The sequence below is a fragment of the Athene noctua genome, chromosome Z, assembly GCF_965140245.1.
Source record: "Athene noctua chromosome Z, bAthNoc1.hap1.1, whole genome shotgun sequence".
In the NCBI taxonomy this organism is placed as follows: Eukaryota; Metazoa; Chordata; class Aves; order Strigiformes; family Strigidae; genus Athene; species Athene noctua.
The window spans coordinates 11,461,442-11,479,043 of record NC_134077.1 but is presented as its reverse complement, the minus strand read 5'-3'; the positions used below and the strand labels follow the sequence as shown (position 1 = coordinate 11,479,043).

Here is a 17,602-nt window from a genome sequence, read left to right as displayed (position 1 = left end):
ACGCAGGAACGATGTGGCTTTCTCCTGCTGCACTATGCTGACTCTTGCTGCTGGCTGCTGATTTTGCTTCCCAGTGGTTGACTGTGCCACATAAGTCATGGTACAAATCTCCCCCAGAGATGAGGAGAGAAGCAGCAACTGTCCAGGCAGGCAGAGCACAGCATGTTACCACCTTGACATCTGCCCACAGCTGCAGACAGTCACTTGCTTTTCTACCTGTTTTCATGCGGGCCACATGTGGGGTGCCAGGAGGAACTGATCTCTACAAAGAGCTTCTGTTGAGGTTTTAGACCAGAGGTTCGTTACGCTACAGCATTGATTTGCCCTGATGCAAGAGGTCCTTGGGAACTGGTGTATTGTATTGAGTTCTGGCTGGTTGCTGGTGGTGCCCTTCCCCAGCACTGCTGGTGGTGGCTTTTTGGCTGGCCAGCTTTTCAGGACTGGCCATGAGTGCCTGTTAATTACAAATCTTACTGGAAATGTAATGACAGAATAGCCCATTTCCTGGGGCAGGTGAGGTCAGGCAATGAGCACAGGGGGTGACCTGCTGAAGCTGGCTTCCCGCCTGCAAGATGCAGAACTTGCTGGACCAGGGTGCCAGAAAGAGGGTGTGCACTTGAGGGTTCGGTGCCTCTGAGTACCCCTTCAGGGATTTTATTCATCTGCTTGGCCCTGCTGTTTTCCAGCCTTCAGAGCAGTGTTCACTGCTGGGTTGGGATGCCCAGTGAGACAGGCAATGGCTTCCCTCCAGACGGCCGCTGGAGTGAGGCCCTGGTTGAGGGCTATATGCAGAGGGAAGCAGAGGGGTCATGATCCCCAGAGATGGGCAGCATTTCATCCTTCACCTGGAGGTTACTGGACCAACAAAGCTCAGGGACTGCCCCTGCCACAGGGGGGCTGAGGGTGGAAGTGCCTGAAGGCTCCTGCCCACTCTGAAGGTGTTGTACCACGAGCTGCTGCCTGAGCTGACTCTTCTTCTTGCCTTCTTCCAGGCATCAAAGCTGCGGTGCCGGTGGATTATGACTGCAGGGGAGCTGTGTTGCATCTGCAAATCTCTGTTGTGCATCAAGACCACATCTGAGCAGGTGAGTGCTGTGCACATAAAAGGACTGCTATCTTTGTGCTGGGTGAAGCTGGTAGGGGGCCATCATGGCTCAGGGCTGTCAGGCTCCTGGTTTCTGCCTTCCCAGCCAGGCGTCTCTTATTGGAAGAAAAGAATTGCAAACTCTTCTCCTTGTCTGTAGGGCTAGAAAGTGTCCTGTGCTATGGGTGAAAGGGGCAGAAGGTGGACATGAGACCAGTGGCTAGCTGGAGGCACAGAGGTTGCTGGTGATCTGCAGTGTCTTGGAAAGCAAGCCATGGAATTCTTGCCAGAAAGAACCGGGGATCTGTTCACACGCACAGGGTTTCATATAGGAAGGCATGAAAAAGGGATGTAAAATATGAGCCAAATATGAGATTTCACAGCTTAGCTTAAAGTATACATGGTTTAAATGGAAATTAAGGTGATAACACTGCCTGAGATGGTCAAGATGTATGTGGTCTTTGGGTCTGGGAGGTTGGGAGAGGCTGAGCCTCAATGCTACCTTCTTTGGCCTTGTGACCCTGCAGGCAGGCAGTACCCTCCTGCTCTTTTCCTCGTGAGTGTCTGAATCACTACAGCCCTGCATCTCCTGCTTTCCTTCCCCTCAGCCCCACTGTGGAAACTGAAGAGCTGGCGAGGACGGTGCGGAGGTTCGGAGGCACACCGTGATGGTGGGAGCCATTCCACGGCAGCCACGCCGCTTCTGGGGGGTGCCTGGCTGGCAGGTGTCTTCAGCTAGTTGTGCCAACGACTACCCGCTGCAGGTCAGGGAAGTTAATCTGGAGAAAAGTGGGGTTCTGCTGCAGAGGGGTGAGTGTGGGGGGCAGCCAGGAAAGGCTGCAGTGTGGCAGGTTGTACGGAGGGGTTGAGGTTGGCATGGACTTCAGGAGGTCATCTGGTCCAAGCCGTCTGCTCAGGCAGGGGCACCTAGAGCTACTGCCCAGGACCATGTCCAGACAGCTTTTGAATATCTCTGAGGTTGGAGACTCCACAACCTCTCTGGGCAACCTATTCCAGTGCTCAGTCACCTTCATACTAAGATACATGTTTCCTGATGTTCAGAAGGAACTTCCTGTGTTTCAGCTTGTGTCCATTGCCTCTTGTCCTGTCACCGGACACCACTGGAAAGAGCTTGGCTCCATTCTTAGCACCCTCCTTTCAGGTGTTTATATACATTGCTGAGATGCCCCTGAGCCTTCTCTTCTCCAGGGTGAAGACCCAGGTCTCCCAGTCTTTCCCCATAGGAGAGATGCGATGCTCCAGTCCCTTTAATTATCTCAGTGGCCCTTTTGTTGGACTCTCTCATGTGTGACCTCACCTGTGCTGAGCAGAGAGGAAGGATAACCTCTGTCAATCTGCTGACAATACTGTGCCTAATGCAGCCCAGGATACTTCTTTGTGGCAAGGGCATATTGCTGGCTTGTGGTCAACTTGGTGTCCACCAGGACACCCAGGGCCTTTTCTGCAAAGTTGCTTTCCAGCTGGTCATCTCCCAGCATGTTCTGGTGCGTGGTTATATCTTTCATCACTCCTTTTAAACAAAATCCCTGGGCTCAACCACCCTGGCCGGCCCCTTTTCCATTCCCATCATGGCAGGGTCAAAATACCATGTGCAACCTTGCTCTCCAGATGGTTGTCCAAGTGGGTCGAGACTAATTCCCCTATTGCTCACCTGCCCCTACGCCTTTGCTCCATCCACAAGAGCAAGCAGAGCTGCAGGGACAGGCAAAGGGCAGAGCTACCAGGCACAGTTTGTCAGACTCTGGAGGTCCTTGGTCTGCCAGTGACTTCTCTTGCATCTCCTCCATTCTTGCAGCCATTTCCTTATTTATCATGGCACAAAAACTCGTGGCCAGGATTCTCACAGTTCTCAGGGCAAACAGAAGTGGGTGGATGGTGCAGGAGTCCATGGTACCACCCAGCTACTAATTGAGGTGGTGGAGGTCCCTGGTCCAATCTGGCAGAGATATCTGTGATGTTAGGTCAGGCTCCTGTCCCACCATGGGGCTGGTAGCATGGGGCACCAGCCCTGCCTTGTTCAGCACATGCAGTCAGGACAGGTCTTCTTGGTGAGCACAGGGAGATCTTGTTGCTGTTGCCCAAATGGGTGATTGCAGGCTTGAGCCCCTGGGACTGGTCTGACTTGCCTGGCTCCTGTGCTTCAGAACAGCACAAGCACGTCAAGTCCCTGGCAGAGGGCAGGTTCCCTTCTACCCACTTGTCCAGACTTGTCCCCAGTAGTCTCCATCCAGGCTGGAGACTCTTCTCTGTGCTCAGGCCTCAAAGGGAGTGCTGCTCCCGCAGGTGGGTGACACTGCAGGGTTCCCCAGAGAGCCACAGCAGCCCGGTTCCTCTTCCTGTCCTTGGAGAGGGAGGTCTGACTGGGGCTGTATGAGGAGCTGCCTTCATCCTGGCAGGTCCCTTGAGGCCAAAAAACTCAGACAAATACAGGGATCCCAGGCTGATCTCCATCCTCCTGCTCTCTCTTTCCAGATGCTGTGCTGCAGTGCACCCGGTAGCAGAGGGCTCACCCGGACGTCCTGAGCAAGGGAGAGGTCCAGCTCCCACCCCCTGTCCTTGCACCCTGACCTGTGGCACTTTACCGTCCCCCTCCCGCTGCTGCATGGGCTGTTCTGACTCCAGCTCCGCTTGGAGTCCAGGTAATTAAGGCTCCATGCGGCACATCCACGCGGAGACGTCCCTGCCCCCGGAGCACGGCACAGACCCCAGCCTGTCCCGGCCCAGTGGAGAGGCACCCTTGGAGCCTTCTGCACAGCGCTGCACCCACCGCAGCATCCTGATGGGCTACAACGAGACAGAGATCAAGCGCCAGAAGGTTTACCAGGTCTCCATCTTCTCCCATCTCTCCAGCTCCTCTGAGAGTACGGAGCAGCGGGCAGGCAGCCGGCCAGCTGTCAAGAGGGGTTACCCCGAGCAGCGAACTCCTGAGGGGGGACGAGATCCCAAACGAACTCACTGGGGTGGCGGGGGGGGGGACGGCAAGCGTGACGGGGGCCCTGGGCAGGCTACCCTGGACGATGAGGATACCTTTGAGGATGGTCTGCTGGTGGAGGAGCTGTCCCTGTGCGGCTCTGCCCAGCATTTCTCCCACAGCGGGCTGCGGGTGGTGGAGCACCGCTGCGAGTGCAGCCCTAGTCACAGCCCCAAGGCCAGCAGAGAGGACAAGTCACAGGATGTCTCCTCCTCCTCCTGGCCCCAGCACATTGCTTGCAGTACTTTGCACATGAGAGACAGTTGCTCTGTCTCATCGGGGGATCAGCCTACAGACTATGGGGATAATGTGGAGCGAGCAATTGGCCACAACTTACTTCACCTTGATTTGCACAATATTGCACAAACAGCTCGGGTGGACTCTGGTGGGAAGAGAGAGAAGCCAGGAAGCAGCCCAGCTCACAGCAGCAGGGCTAGCAGAGAGGAGGAATGGGAAATGGTGGCCAACGGGTGCAAGGAGCCCCCTTCTCCACAGACAGCATTCAGCCCAGAGCCCAGCAACCTGAGCTCCCTGGAGAAGACACCCTGCGGGAGTAGCCAACACAGCAGCAGCAGCAACTGTCCAGCCAAAAGAAAGCTGCTGCCCGCTGGTGAGGTTGTGGCTGACTCCTGCTCTGAAGATGAGAGCCTGTCCCTGCCAGCAAGGAAGAAGAGGGTCCTGCCGTGCCACCCAGTGCCAACAGCTTGCCGCAGCACTGATGCTAAGGGGGCCCCATTCTGGAATCACCTGCTTCCTGTGGCCAAGGTGAGCATTGCTCATGGGGGGTGTCAGGGAGTGGCCTGGGGACACGCAGAGCTTAGGGCTGTACTCATGGGCAGTGTGGTCCTTTGTGGCACAGTGCCCTGTTGTTTTGCCAATTATCAGGCCTAGCATAAAGGACACAGCCAGCATAAAGATGAACCAATAACCCAATTGTATTTGATACAAAAGGGTCAGTACATGGGTGAGCGCTGGGGGCACAAACAAGTCAGTCAGATTATACATAATCGACATCAATCCCACTGACCCCAACAACGACACCACACAACCAACAGTGGGTGGAATAAATGGTGAAATGCAGTCTCCCATAGAAGGGACGGGAGACAACCGAGTCAACAAGCCAAACACATAAGACCAAGGAAGCCACATACTGAATTTCTATACAGCCCCACGTTTACAAAGGCCAGACCTGACTGGAGCCCGGTCCCAGGGAGGCAGGAGGTCCTTCCCCAAGAGGGAACTCTGCATAGGGCATCCACCTCACAGACAGACACTGCCCCTAACTGCAAGTGGTCCCGGCTTTTATCCCTCAGTGGGACACCTGACCTTTGCTTACTTAATGCAGACCCCTGGGGTCATTTACCCAATGGCTCTGTCTGCCAGGCTGGCACCACCCTGGAGGGAAGCCTAAAGGCAAACTCACCCCCCCTTTGTGAAGGGCTGTGGGAATCACCCACATGTCATTTTGGGGCTTGGGGTTGAAACCCCAGCATTTCACCTGTCTTGTCCCAGTGCTGCAGCACTGGTGTGAGCAGGGCAGCAGCTGATCGCCAGCCCTGGGACACATGGTCTATAGGTTGTCACCAGCTCTTGACATTTTGTAATCACCGGATTCTCTGCTTGCAACCAGCTCTTTAGCCTGGAGAGCCTTGTTCCGACAGGACACAACCTCCCCGTGACAGTGAGAGCTGGACACATGGTGTGGGGCTACACTCAGTGTCGGACAGTTTCAACTTAAGCTAGACTTAACAGCAGGCTTGGGAAGTGGCTGGCCTCTGCCTGACAAAGGTGTGGGGATGGCTTGGGTACCTGGCCATGATATCCATCAGGGCAAGAGTTTGGTGGCAGGGAGCAGGACTGGACATGCTCTGGCCAAGGAGTGGGAGCACCGGTGCTGTGTGCAGAGCTGCCACCGGCTTTTCTGTAGTTCTGGGGTGTCCATGACACATCCTCAGGTTGTCACAAGGTCTCAGAAATAGTTTGCAACCACCCTGGCAGCTCAGGAGCTGACTGTGATTCCTCCCTGCTTACCTGTGACTCCTGACCAGCTTCCTGCCTTCACCATGTCCTGCCAGCTGAGGCTGCAGCAGGCTCATGCCAGAGCTGGCACAATCCTATCTTTCCCTGGGGCATCCCAGGGAACCTGCAGGGACTGACAGCAGTGCTACCATGGCTTCTTGCTGCTTGAAGTTGGGACACACTGTCTGTAGGGCACAGCTCCATCCCTGCTTGTGTGCCCTTTTTGGTGATTGTCCCCCAGCCCAGCTGCCCCCAGCACTGCCCTTGCAAAGTGAAGCCCTCCAGTAGCTTCCCTGGATTTTCCCGTCCGGTCATGCCAGCCAGCTCCATCATCCCTTTGTGTTGTGCTGCCCTTTGTGTGGCTTCCAGAAGGGAAAACTCCTGAAAAGGGGACATCTTTAAAAGGAGGCTGCAGTGTGGCTCTGGCTTTAAGCCCCCACCCTACAGCTGTAGAAGCCTGGCTGTGGGCAGGGGTGGGCAGCACGCCCCTCTGCCCGGCAGCACCATTGAGGACTTTGCATGAATCACGGGGGGACGGGACTTTTCCTGGGCTGGTCAGGGAGCTTCATCGTATGTGTTACCATTCCCCTGGGAGGTGCAAGGGGGTGTTGGTGCATGGCTCTGTCTGGGGGTGTCTTGTCACTGGTCCTGAGACCTGCTTCGCCAGGTGGGAGTCATGTGCTGCACCCTCGTCTTGGATATCAACACCCTCATCCCCAGCAAAACCACCCTGGGGTTTGGGCAACTCCATGTCCCCACCAGACACCCCAGCCCTCGTGCTGCCCTGCTGACCGCCCCTGCAGAGGCCACTGACAGCTCCCCATGGATGAGAGCCTGTCCGATCTGCTGGGACCCTTGTGGGGCTGTGGGGCAGGGCAAGGGGTGATGGCATCTCCTAGGGTTGCTGCCCTAATGTGGTTCTTGATTTCATGTCCCCTCCAGAGCTCTATGGATTGCACTGCGATTGGGAGGAGGCTGAAGAGTGGGCTGCGCCTCAAATCGTGAGTGTCCTGGCAGCCCTGCGGGATGGACATGGGGGCTCAGGGTGCTTGGCCACCCCAGCACCCTGCAGCAGCATGGGAGGTTTGGGTTGGGCCTAGTCCTCCCTGCCCTGCCCCTCCACAAGACCCCAGGCTGTGGGGCGGTGGGAGGATTCTTCTGCCCATGGCAGGTAGGAAAGTGGGTTCAACCTCCACCAAAGAAGGGCATGGGGGGACATGGAGAGAGATCCACATGCCCAGGGATACGGGTGCCCAGAGCTGCATGCTCTCCAGTCTGACACCAGTCTTCTCTCTCTCAAAGTCGACATCTCCGGAGCAGCCTCCGGAGGGGCACCAGGTCCTCTGCAGCGCCCTGGGCCACCACGATCATCAGCCATGCTCTACTGGGCAACTTTGAGGTAACGGCACCCACCTGCCAGGGAGGGAGGTGGGTCCCACGGACTTCAGGCTGGGCCATCAGTGGGCTTGGGAGGCTGAACCTGATGGGAGCCCTAGTGTGGGGCTGGGCTGATTGTCCCCAAAGGCCTGGTGTGCAGTGGCTTTGTCACACAGCCACCATCCACCAGCAGGGTGGCTCAGCCAGCACCAGGACCCTGGACCCTGCTGAGATGGCTGCTACAGGGCTGAGCTGAGGCACTTTTGCTGCTTCTCTGTGTTATATAGCTGGTTTTAGGCCACCAATTCAGGATGAATCTTAGTGAACAGCCAGGGCGCCTCATGGATGGTCCCTGGACACGTGAGGGCAAGCAGACATGTGGTTGTGGTGGAGATTTGGGGGTGATCACACCTGACGCTTCAAGGTGAGGGGCAAAACTGGTGTTTGAAGGTCCCTAACGCTTCCCTCCTCTCTCAGGAGTCGATCCTGAAAGGACGCTTTGCACCGTCGGGGAGGATTGAGGGGTTCACAGCAGAGATCGGTGCCAGCGGCTCCTACTGCCCCCAGCATGCCACTCTGCCTGTTGACGTCACCTACTTCGACATCTCTGAACACAGCGTGCCCTCGCCTTTCCTGGTACGCGGACAAGGGAGGGCTGGGACCGTGGGGGAGGTGAGTGAGGGCTGTGACCAGGCACCACGTGTCCTGGGGGCTGCTCTTCTCTGGAGAGCCTGTCTCAAGCAACCACCTACCCGAGGAGACCACTAGCTGTGCCAGAGAACAGTGTTTAACCTCAAAAGCAAAGAGAGAAAGAAGAGGGAATCCTTGCAGGCATATAAACAGGCTGCCCAGTTGTCTCATGGCTGTTGCTTTGTTGTCACCTTTGTGTTGCTGCTTGGTCATCCCCTGATCTGGAGAGGGACTAAGCTGGACATCTTCTTGCCACCTTGTGCCAGGCATTCCTGGCGAGGGGGGCTCTCAGCCCCATGCTGAGTCCCACCTGGGCTCTCCGTGGGCTTTCTCCCTCTCTCACATGCTCTTTCTTTTGCCCCAGGGAGTGATTGATTTGGAGGCCTTGGGAAAGAAGGGTTACAGTGTCCCCAAAGCTGGAACCATCCAAGTGGTGAGTCGTTCCCTGGCCTCCAGTAGCACTGTGGGGAAGGGGGCTGGGTGGGCTCCGGTTGTCCTCCAGAGCAGCAGCCAGAAAGCTTGGGCAGAAGCAGGTATGTGGGCACCAAAACAGCACAGTGGAGGGGAGCATGGAGTCCTCAGGGTACTGGCAAGGAGACAAGGTGATAGGAGATGCAGGAAAGGAAGAGGTTGGTGACGAGGGATAGGGTCTCAGCAAGAGAGCGTGTATGTGCAGTGGGATGCAATGGCATGGGAGTTCAAGAGTGGAGGTGGATGGAAGGGACTGACCTGTGGGTGGGCCTCAAGCTCAGCTCTCTGGGGTGGTTGTTGAGCTTTCTGGACCCTTGGGCTGGCTGGTGCTGCCCCTGGATGCCCTGGTCCTGCCCTACGGATCCATTCCTGTGCCCTTCCCAGTCTCACCCCCTACCCCTCTCCCCTCAGACCTTATTTAACCCCAACAAGACTGTGGTGAAGATGTTCTTGGTGACGTACGACTTCCAGGACATGCCAGCCAACCACATGACCTTCCTACGCCATCGCATCTTCCTGGTGCCTGTGGGGGAGGAGGAAGGGGCCACTGTGCCCCCCAGAGACCCACCGGGCACTGACCCACCCCGCAGGGTCCTCTGCTACCTGATGCACCTAAGGTAGGGCATGCTGGGAGGGATGGACACCTGCCCTAGGTCACCCCCGGGCTCCTCTCCCATGTGTCCCTGGCTCCTCCAAGCCTGCAGGACAGAGCAGGGGGTGATGGCAGCCTGACCTCCTCACCCTGGGAGGAGCAGGGACTGACTGCTCCTTTGAGGAGGTCAGAGCTGTCACCCTGCCCAAGGGCAGCAGTCTTCTGTCCCTCTGAAGGCAACCAGAGCGTGGACACCTTGACCAGGGGCTAATGTAGATGAGAGGGTTGTGATTCCCACTGCGGCTGTGCTGCCTTTGCCTGGGAGCCTGAGGTCCCTCCACCCTGCTTTTGTCTCCACTCAGGTTTCACAGCTCCAAGTCGGGGAAGATCTACCTTCATGACGACATCCGGCTGCTTTTCTCCCGCAAGTCGATCGAAGTTGACTCGGGGATCCCCTATGAACTCAAATCCTTCACGGAGATGCCAAGGAACCCCTGCTACTCACCTCGGGCCTGACCCCATTGCCCAGGGCCACCGGGGAGCCTCCAGCCCAGCACATTGGGGATAAATGAGTAAAAGGCCACCCAGCAAGCACCGCTGTCAAGTATTGCCCCCCCTGCACACCCCTGTCCTCCTGAGCAACATGGACACCGTGCCCACGCCCTGCAGCAGGGCTGGGATCACCAAGGGGACTTCAGCAGGAGGGGCAGGGGCTTGGGAGCAGTCCTGGCACTCCAGGGATGTGCCCAGGCCTTCTGCTGGTGCTGCTTCCAGCTTAGAGACTTGGCTGTAGCTGACAGGGTGGAGTGGAGTTGGGCTGGGGGTTCCGGGTGAGGCTGCCCATGCTGGTCCCGGTGTTAGGAGCAGAAAGTGCAAAAGAGTTTGTATTTATTAGTATTTATTGTTGCAGGGAGTGCAGACGAGGCTTGTGCAGGAGATTGGAGGTGCTGTGCTGTTCTTCCCCAACCCTGTTGGTGCTGGATGAGGCCCCTGGCAGCATGGGGCTGCCCGGGTTGGGGTAGGGCTGTGGGGGCTTTGAGGGTAACTGGGGATCGGGACACCTTGTCTAATGGAAGAGGGTGACCCCGCTCTTGTCCAGGGTGCACCTCCTGGGCCAGGGCTGTCTTAAAAGCACTGGAAGAGGCTGAGACTTGCTGGCCACCAGCTGTGAAGGGCCAGCCCAAATTCAAGCAGCTTGGGGAAGCCTGGACTTGTTCTCTGACCCGTTTAGAGCAAGCCAAGACTCCGAGAAGTCTGGGGCTGGCAGGGAAGTGGCCATTGCCGTGGATCCTGGGGATAAGAGTCATGGCTGTCTGACAGATGGGGATATGGGGCTCTGAACATGGGGACAGCCCTCCCGGCTGTGCTGTGGATCTGAGAGAGGGCAGTAGCGATTGCCAAAAAATCGGAGCCTTGCACTGCACATGCGGAGTGAATCCCATCCTGGAGGGGGCTTTGGGCAGGGTCCTGGCAGCAGTGTGATCAGGCACTGGAGGATGGCCGGGAGCCCTCACTTAGTCCCTGGGAGGAGGGGAAGCAGCTGAGGATATCAAACGAGAGTTTGACTGGACCTTCACATGGGGGTTTGGGGGTGATCTGGAGCAGTGCCAGTCTCTGCTGCAGCCTTGGGAGCTGCAGGCCGAGCCCAGAGTGGGTCAGAGAGGTCAGAGGTGCGGGGGGCAAGGGAAAAACGAGCTTGCATGTACCCCGTCTGCATCACCCCTATGAACTGGGGTCTTTGCGAGGCTCCTAGAACCAGTTCAGGCTGGGGGGAGCCCCAGCCCCTCTCTGTAAGGGACAGGTGCCCACACCATCATACGCCAGCCTGCATGGGGCTGCCACCTCCCTGGGGTGGGCACGACCCCCGGGCCGGGGGCTCCCTGGGCTGGCCGTCATTTTAACCAAAGCCCACCCCGCTGGCGGTCCGGCGGTGCGGGGAAGGGCCAGGCCGGGGGGGCATGGGGGGGGCGGCGGGGGGCGAGGTCCTGCTGTCCCCTGCCTGGGGGCGGCCGAGAGGCTCCGGCTCTGCAGGACGGTGAGAAGGACGGAGTCCCGCACCCCGCCCCACGGACGGGGTGCGGCTCCCCCCGTGGCACCGGGAGCCCCCGTGGATTCCGAGGTTCCCCCGCAACCCGGTCCCACCCCCCCCCCCCCACCCGCCCCGCAAGACACTGGGGTCGTCCCAAGTCCCGCTCACGGTGGCCCAGCGGAGTGGAGGAGGCTATACCGGTACTTTTCGTGTTTGTTTCTAATTTAATAAAGGCCCGTTTGGAAGCCGAGCCCGGCCTCTGCCGTTCCCGGGGGCGGGCGGAACCCGAGGGGAGCGGAACCAGCGGCAGCGGCCACCGCGGCGGGAGGGGCTGGCCGGGTATCGCACCCGGAAGGGGCGGGGCCGGCCGCGAGGCCCGAGGGGGCGGGGCCTGCCGTGAGGCCTGAAGGGGCGTGCGGCGGCGCGGGGCGGGCGGCGGCGCGATGCTGGCGCGGCTGGGGCTGCGGGCCGGGCCCGGCCTCGGGTTGCTGCAGGTGGGAGCGGGAGAGGCCTCGGGCGGACGCGCTGCGGGGCGCCCGCGAGCCCGGGGAGCGGGTCCGGCTGAGGGAAGCGGGGCTGTCGGGGCTCTGGGGAAGTGCTGGGGTCGTGGGGGCCCGGCTGGGGAGAGCTGGGCAGGGATAGGGCTGTGCGGGGGGGCTGTGTGCGGAGGAGGCCGGGGGGAAAATGGGTTTGGAGGGACCGAAGAGGTTGGGGGGTGGGGGTGTTGAGGGAGGGGGGGAGACCGGGTGTGGGGAGCGGTGAGGTGAGCTGGGGGGTCAGGGCGGAAAGAGGGGTAGAAGAAATGGGTGTGGAGACCTGAGAGCTTAGTTGTGGCGTGGGAGGCGGGGTTAGTGAGGAGGCTGGGGGCAGCCGGGCATGAGAGGTAGTGAGGAGAGCAGTGGGTGGCAGGGGCTGGGGGGTGCGGGTGAGGGAGTGCCCGGGGGAAAAAGGTCCTTGGAGGGGGGCCCAGGAGGCGGCCAGAGATGGGAAAAGACACGCTGTTCATGGGAGGTGTCCTGAGGCTGAGGTGAGGGAGAGGGTTGGGTGGAAGGCGTCTGACCAAGTTTTAGAGGGCCAAGTGGGACAGAAGAGACACACACATTTTCCTTTCCCTTATGGTGTGGGGGAGGCTTTATTCCTCACCCTCAGTGGGGATGTGAGGAAAGAGGAGATGTGGAGAAAACTCCAGCATGTGGGCAAGCCCCCCCTACACCTGCGAGGAAGGCACTGACACGCTGGCCCTGGGTCTCAGGTCTCATCCACGTGGGGACAGTCCACCTCCTCTCACAGCATCAGCTGGTTTGGGGCCTTAGAGCTGTTTCCTGCTCTGATGTATCAGGGCCGTGAGCAGCAATTTCAGATGGGAGAGCAGGGATGATGCTGGGCTCCAAGGTGCCAGCAGCTGGTCTCAATCCCATTCCTTTTCCTCTCTCCAGCGCTCACAGCAGCTGAAGCATTCAGCATGGCTGGCCCTGGCACCACACCGCTTGAACTCCGGCCTGCCTGTGAATATCGGGGTGCTCTTTGTGCCGCAGCAGGAGGCTTGGGTGGTGGAGAGGATGGGCAAGTTCCACCGAATCCTCGAGCCTGTAAGGAGCTGCTTTTCTTCCCTTCTGGATTCAGCAGGTTCCTAAAGCTGTAGCGAGACGCGTCCTTTGCGTGAGGATTCGGAGGGTGGTGTGCTAAATGATAGATCATGGAATCGTTTGGGTTGTAAGGGACCTTGAAGATCATCCAGTTCCACCTCCCCTGCCAAGGCAGGGACACTTTCCACTAGACCAGGTTGCTCAAAGCCCCGTCCAGCCTGGCCTTGAACACTGCCAGGGAGGGGGCAGCCACAGCATCTCTGGGAAACCTGCTCCAGTGTCTCACCACCCTCACAGGGAAGGATTTCTTTCTTATATCTAATCTAAATCTACTCTCTGTCACTTTAAAACCATTGCAACTCATCCTATCCCTACAACCCCTGATAAAGGGTCCCTCCCCACCTTTCCTGTAGCCCCTTTAAGTACTGGAAGGCCGCTTTAAGATCTCCCCAGAGCCTTCTCTTCTCCAGGCTGAACAACCCCAACTCTCTCAGCCTGTCCTCACAGGGGAGGTGCTCCAGTCCCATGATCATTTTTGTGGCCTCCTCTGGACATGCTCGAGCAGGTCCATGTCCTTATGCTGGGGGCTCAGCAATTGCAGTTCTTCCAGACTGCAATCCTTTTGACTGCCTGTAGACTAATTCCCTTGATGGAGTGTTAAAAGCATTGAGAAATGTAAATTCCCCCCTTGTTTAAAGCATGTTTGCTCTGCCTGCAGCATGTGGTGTACTTAGGCTTTGTTTAGCCGGTGCTCTCTAGTCTGACTGAGCTCTCTGGGGTGAAAGCCCCAGAATAGAGGGCTCAGCCATCTAATTCCACCGTTTTCTTAGGGTTTGAACTTCCTCATCCCTCTGCTGGATCGAATTCGTTATGTGCAGAGTCTCAAAGAAATAGTGATTAATGTTCCGGAGCAGTCAGCTGTCACCCTAGGTAAGGAACAGCTTCTGTGTCCTGCCTCTTTCCTTCTGCTGCATTTGGGGTGAGCAAGGGACAGTGTGGGGAGGAGTGGAAGTGTCCCAAGGACTAACCGTGGGGACTCAGGCTTGGCCATGCTGGTGCTGTGAGCGGGTGCACCCCAGGAGGTTGTGGCTGCCCCTTCTTGCTGGGTTGGATGCAGCTGGGTAGGAATCCATTTTTCAGATGTTTTCCTATGTTGAACCACAAAAAATCTCTGTGTTTCTGTAAAAAAGATTTCAGATCAGGTTCACAGACTACTCTGTTACAATTCTAGTATTAAGCTTTTTGGTTTGTTTTTTTTTTCCCTTCAAATCTTTGTTTATGAAGATAAATGCAGTATGAAATGTTTTGATCTGGAAACCTAAGTCTCCTTGTGTATTAAAACATCAACATGTAGTATTTTCCAGGGAACATCAAGGTTATTTGTATAAAGTCTTTTAGATAAGGAGATTCGCATTAGCCAACCCCTCTTTGGTGCCATAGTGTTGACACGAGGAAGGAAAGGGATGAACCTGTCCAGCTCTCCTAATTCTGTCGGGGGAGACAGGGTTGGGTTGCCATATTTTGTCTTTGCTGCTTCAGCAAACGGGACATGTTGTTCTCTCCCGGCAGATAACGTCACCCTGCAGATTGATGGTGTGCTCTATCTGCGGGTTATGGACCCCTACAAGGTACCGTCCCTGCTGCACCGACACTCGGCCTGAGTCAAACTTGCAGCCTCCATGGCTGTGCCCAGCGTGGTCTGCGTGTGCCGCGCTGCTCAGCTGGCCGCCTTGGCAACCCCGCAGGCACCACTCACCTGCCTCTGCTGGCTCCTTTCTCCCCACGACACGTGCTTCAGCCTCTGCCCAGCTTGCTGCGCCCTGCAAGGCGGGTGGGCTGAGCACCCCGATCCCTCACGAGGCTCTGGACTCCACTTTTCTTTGGCAGGGGTATCTGTGGCAGGTTTCTCGTCTTAGGACTATGTTTGCCTCATTTGGGGTCCCCCTCTGCACTGCCATTGACTTGTGATTTTTTTCTTCTGCTCTCCAGGCCAGCTATGGAGTGGAAGATCCTGAGTATGCAGTGACCCAGCTGGCCCAGACCACCATGAGATCTGAACTTGGCAAACTCTCCCTCGACAGAGTCTTCCGGGTGAGCTGGGGAGGTAGATCACGGAGCTGCCAGCATCTCGAAACCCCAGGGCGGTCTGCGTAGCCAGCCTGATATGCTTAACAGCAAAACACTCTTAGCCTAGAGGGCTTCTGTTTCAGCTGACCTATTAGTGAATCCTTGGAGATGGGTATTGTTTCTGTTACATTTTTGTTTAAGAGAAGCTATTTTTTACCCTGCCCTGGGTTAGTTGGAAAGGGTGACGGGTAGAGTGTGCCCAGGCCTGGCTGGTCCAGCTGCATTTCTCTTGAGTCAGTGACTCTCTGCTCAGGCTCAGTGATGAATGTCTTGGCTAACTTGGTTCATGGGCAGCTGTAACCCTCCTGCATTTGCTGGGCAGAAACAGGAGCTGTTGGCATTCCTGGATGATGTTTGTATCCAGATGTATGCCAGATGTTTGTATCCCAGCAGTTTCAGTTTGGGCCACTGCTCTCCTTGGGAGATAGTCACCCCTTCAAGAGATGTGGGAAGTACTTGACCCTGCCTTATGCCTGTGGAGATGGGTTTTTCTAGCTGACCTTGGCCTGTGAAGGGGGGAGCCCTCTGTTTCCCTCCTGACCCCTGTCTCAGGCTAAGCAGCTTTTCTTTGCTCTCGGCTGTTTCTTTTGTTGCCTCCCAGGAGCGGGAGTCCCTCAATGCCAACATTGTGGATGCCATCAACCAGGCTTCAGACTGCTGGGGCATCCGGTGCCTGCGCTACGAGATCAAGGACATCCATGTACCCCCGCGTGTGAAGGAATCCATGCAGATGCAGGTTTAGTTCTCTGGGAGGGAGGTCTGGAACAAAAGGGAAGTCTCCCCGCCCATGTCGCACCGTTATCTGTCCAGAGCTGGCAGCGCTGGCCCGTCCTGTGGTGAGGGAAGCCCACTGGTGCTTTGGCTGCTAACATACAGCTACTGAGTAATTCACATCCTTATTTTGGTGATGGTGGCTCCTGCCTGGTACACGCAAGCCCTGCCAGCTTTAAAATCCCTCCTGGACTCTCTAGGAAGCAAATCCCAGAGCTGAAGGTCTCCCCTTGAGAAAAACTGGGTGCTAGATCTCTGGTCTGGAAGATCTCCAGTCTGGAGGGGGATGCGGCTGGCTGGTTAGTTGCAGAGGGCTGTGCAACATGAGGAGCAGAACCAGGCCTCTCTGGGGATCACACAGTGTTTTACAGCTGCATTCTTACTCTTTGCTAAGCCATGCTTGCTCAAGTGGGACCTAGAAACGCACCCTCACTGCACTTGCCCCACGGATGGGATTTCCCCAGCGTGACCCTGGCAGTCTGGTGTCTGACCTGTGTTTGCAGGTGGAAGCAGAGCGACGGAAGCGGGCGACGGTGCTGGAGTCGGAGGGGACACGGGAGTCGGCAATCAATGTGGCCGAGGGGCAGAAGCAGGCCCAGATCCTGGCGTCAGAAGCTGAGAAGGCTGAACAAATCAACAAAGCTGCTGGTAGTGCCTTGGGCTAGAACATACGGGGTCTGGGGAATCAGTACACAGCCCTCTGCACTGAGGGGTGCTGCTCCCAGGGAGCAGATGGCACCGCTGTCTGTGGGCCAGGCTTCCTCAGCTACACTGATCCTTCCCTGCTGGGTCCCTCGGGCTGAGCTCCAGCTCGCGCTGCTGTCCCGCAGCCCGGGTGAGCAGGAGATGTGTGTCAGAAGCTGTCACCGTGCCACTGCTGGGGAAGAGAAAGCTTTGCATGTGTGAAATCGTCTTGATTTGCTCCTTGAACCTGTCCTGATTCGCTCCTTTCAAGTGCTTTGCTGTGGTCCTGATGCGTGTTCTGCTGTGGTTCGTTGCAGGGGAAGCCAATGCCATGCTGGTCAAGGCCAGGGCCAAGGCCGAGGCTATTCAGCTCCTGGCAGCAGCTCTGGCACAGCAGGTGAGCGACTCCCCTTTGGGGCAGCCACTGCTTTGGTGCTGGCACTGGGGGAGGTGAAACTGTGGCTGGCGTGGCACCTGGCTTGCTTTGGACAACTCCCTGGCATCTGCAGCAGCAGCGAGCGAGGAGTTTTGCTTCTTGGGGTCCGTGACCAGCCGTGGTGGGCTGCAGAAAGGATCATGGGTGAGCTCTCGGTGGTATGTGACTTACGGTTGAACCTCGCCCCTCTCTCCCCAGAACGGCAGCGCCGCCGCCTCTCTCTCTGTGGCAGAGCAGTACGTGAATGCCTTCTCCAAGCTTGCCAAAGATTCCAACACCCTCCTCCTGCCCACCAACACCGGTGACATCACCAGCATGGTCACGCAGGTCAGTGTGTCGGAGGGACCCCCGTCTCTTGCCCAGGGGAGGTGGAGGTGGCCGCCCGCTGGGGCCTGGCCCTCTCCTCTCCCCTGCAGCTCTCTTATTCCTTCCAGGCCCTGGGCATCTACACCACGCTGACCAAGCCACAAGCTGTGAAGACCCAAGACGAGATGCCCCCAGCCCGCGAGGACCCTCAGGCTCCCCCCGCGGAGGTGCTGAAGGCAGAAGAGGCCAGCTCCAGCTAGTGGGACTGGAAGGGTCCCCCACCCTCACCTGGGGGCTGCTGGAAGTCCTGTCCTGCCACTCTTCCCCCTTAAGACGCTCTTCTTCTTCCCTGGGTTTTTATTTTATATTTGGATTTAAATCGTGTAATAAATGGTACCAGTGCTGCCGCAGCACCTCCCCTGGCATGCAGGAGCCTGA

The 17,602-nt window shown here is 57.5% G+C and overlaps 2 protein-coding genes across 8 annotated transcripts in view; both read left to right on the top strand.

The window, feature by feature from the left end:
* The window catches only part of ATOSB (atos homolog B), a 41,536-nt gene extending 30,356 nt beyond the window's left edge, over positions 1-11,180 (top strand). For 5 of the 6 annotated variants that reach the window (XM_074932795.1, XM_074932798.1, XM_074932797.1 and 2 more), the window contains 9 exons: positions 993-1,085; positions 1,693-1,848; positions 3,578-4,841; positions 7,038-7,096; positions 7,398-7,494; positions 7,950-8,144; positions 8,527-8,595; positions 9,045-9,250; positions 9,588-11,180. In XM_074932795.1, the coding sequence (XP_074788896.1) occupies positions 3,759-4,841; positions 7,038-7,096; positions 7,398-7,494; positions 7,950-8,144; positions 8,527-8,595; positions 9,045-9,250; positions 9,588-9,741 (1,863 nt within the window). In that variant the 5' untranslated portion in view covers positions 993-1,085; positions 1,693-1,848; positions 3,578-3,758 and the 3' untranslated portion in view covers positions 9,742-11,180. The remainder of the gene's footprint in view (positions 1-992; positions 1,086-1,692; positions 1,849-3,577; positions 4,842-7,037; positions 7,097-7,397; positions 7,495-7,949; positions 8,145-8,526; positions 8,596-9,044; positions 9,251-9,587) is intronic. The other variant, XM_074932799.1, reaches the window with a different exon arrangement.
* A 465-nt stretch (positions 11,181-11,645) lies between these two features.
* Positions 11,646-17,587, top strand: STOML2 (stomatin like 2). Of its 2 annotated transcripts, XM_074931590.1 has the most exons (10): positions 11,646-11,748; positions 12,691-12,843; positions 13,671-13,770; positions 14,410-14,468; positions 14,830-14,931; positions 15,569-15,703; positions 16,242-16,386; positions 16,740-16,819; positions 17,057-17,185; positions 17,293-17,587. In XM_074931590.1, the coding sequence occupies exons 1-10, from the start codon at positions 11,698-11,700 to the stop codon at positions 17,422-17,424; spliced, it is 1,086 nt and encodes a 361-aa protein (XP_074787691.1). In that variant the 5' UTR covers positions 11,646-11,697; the 3' UTR covers positions 17,425-17,587. The 2 variants fall into 2 exon arrangements, with proteins under 2 accessions (XP_074787691.1, XP_074787692.1); XM_074931591.1 differs by lacking the exons at positions 11,646-11,748; positions 12,691-12,843; positions 13,671-13,770; positions 14,410-14,468 and adding an exon at positions 14,486-14,729.
* The last annotated feature ends 15 nt before the right edge of the window (positions 17,588-17,602 follow it).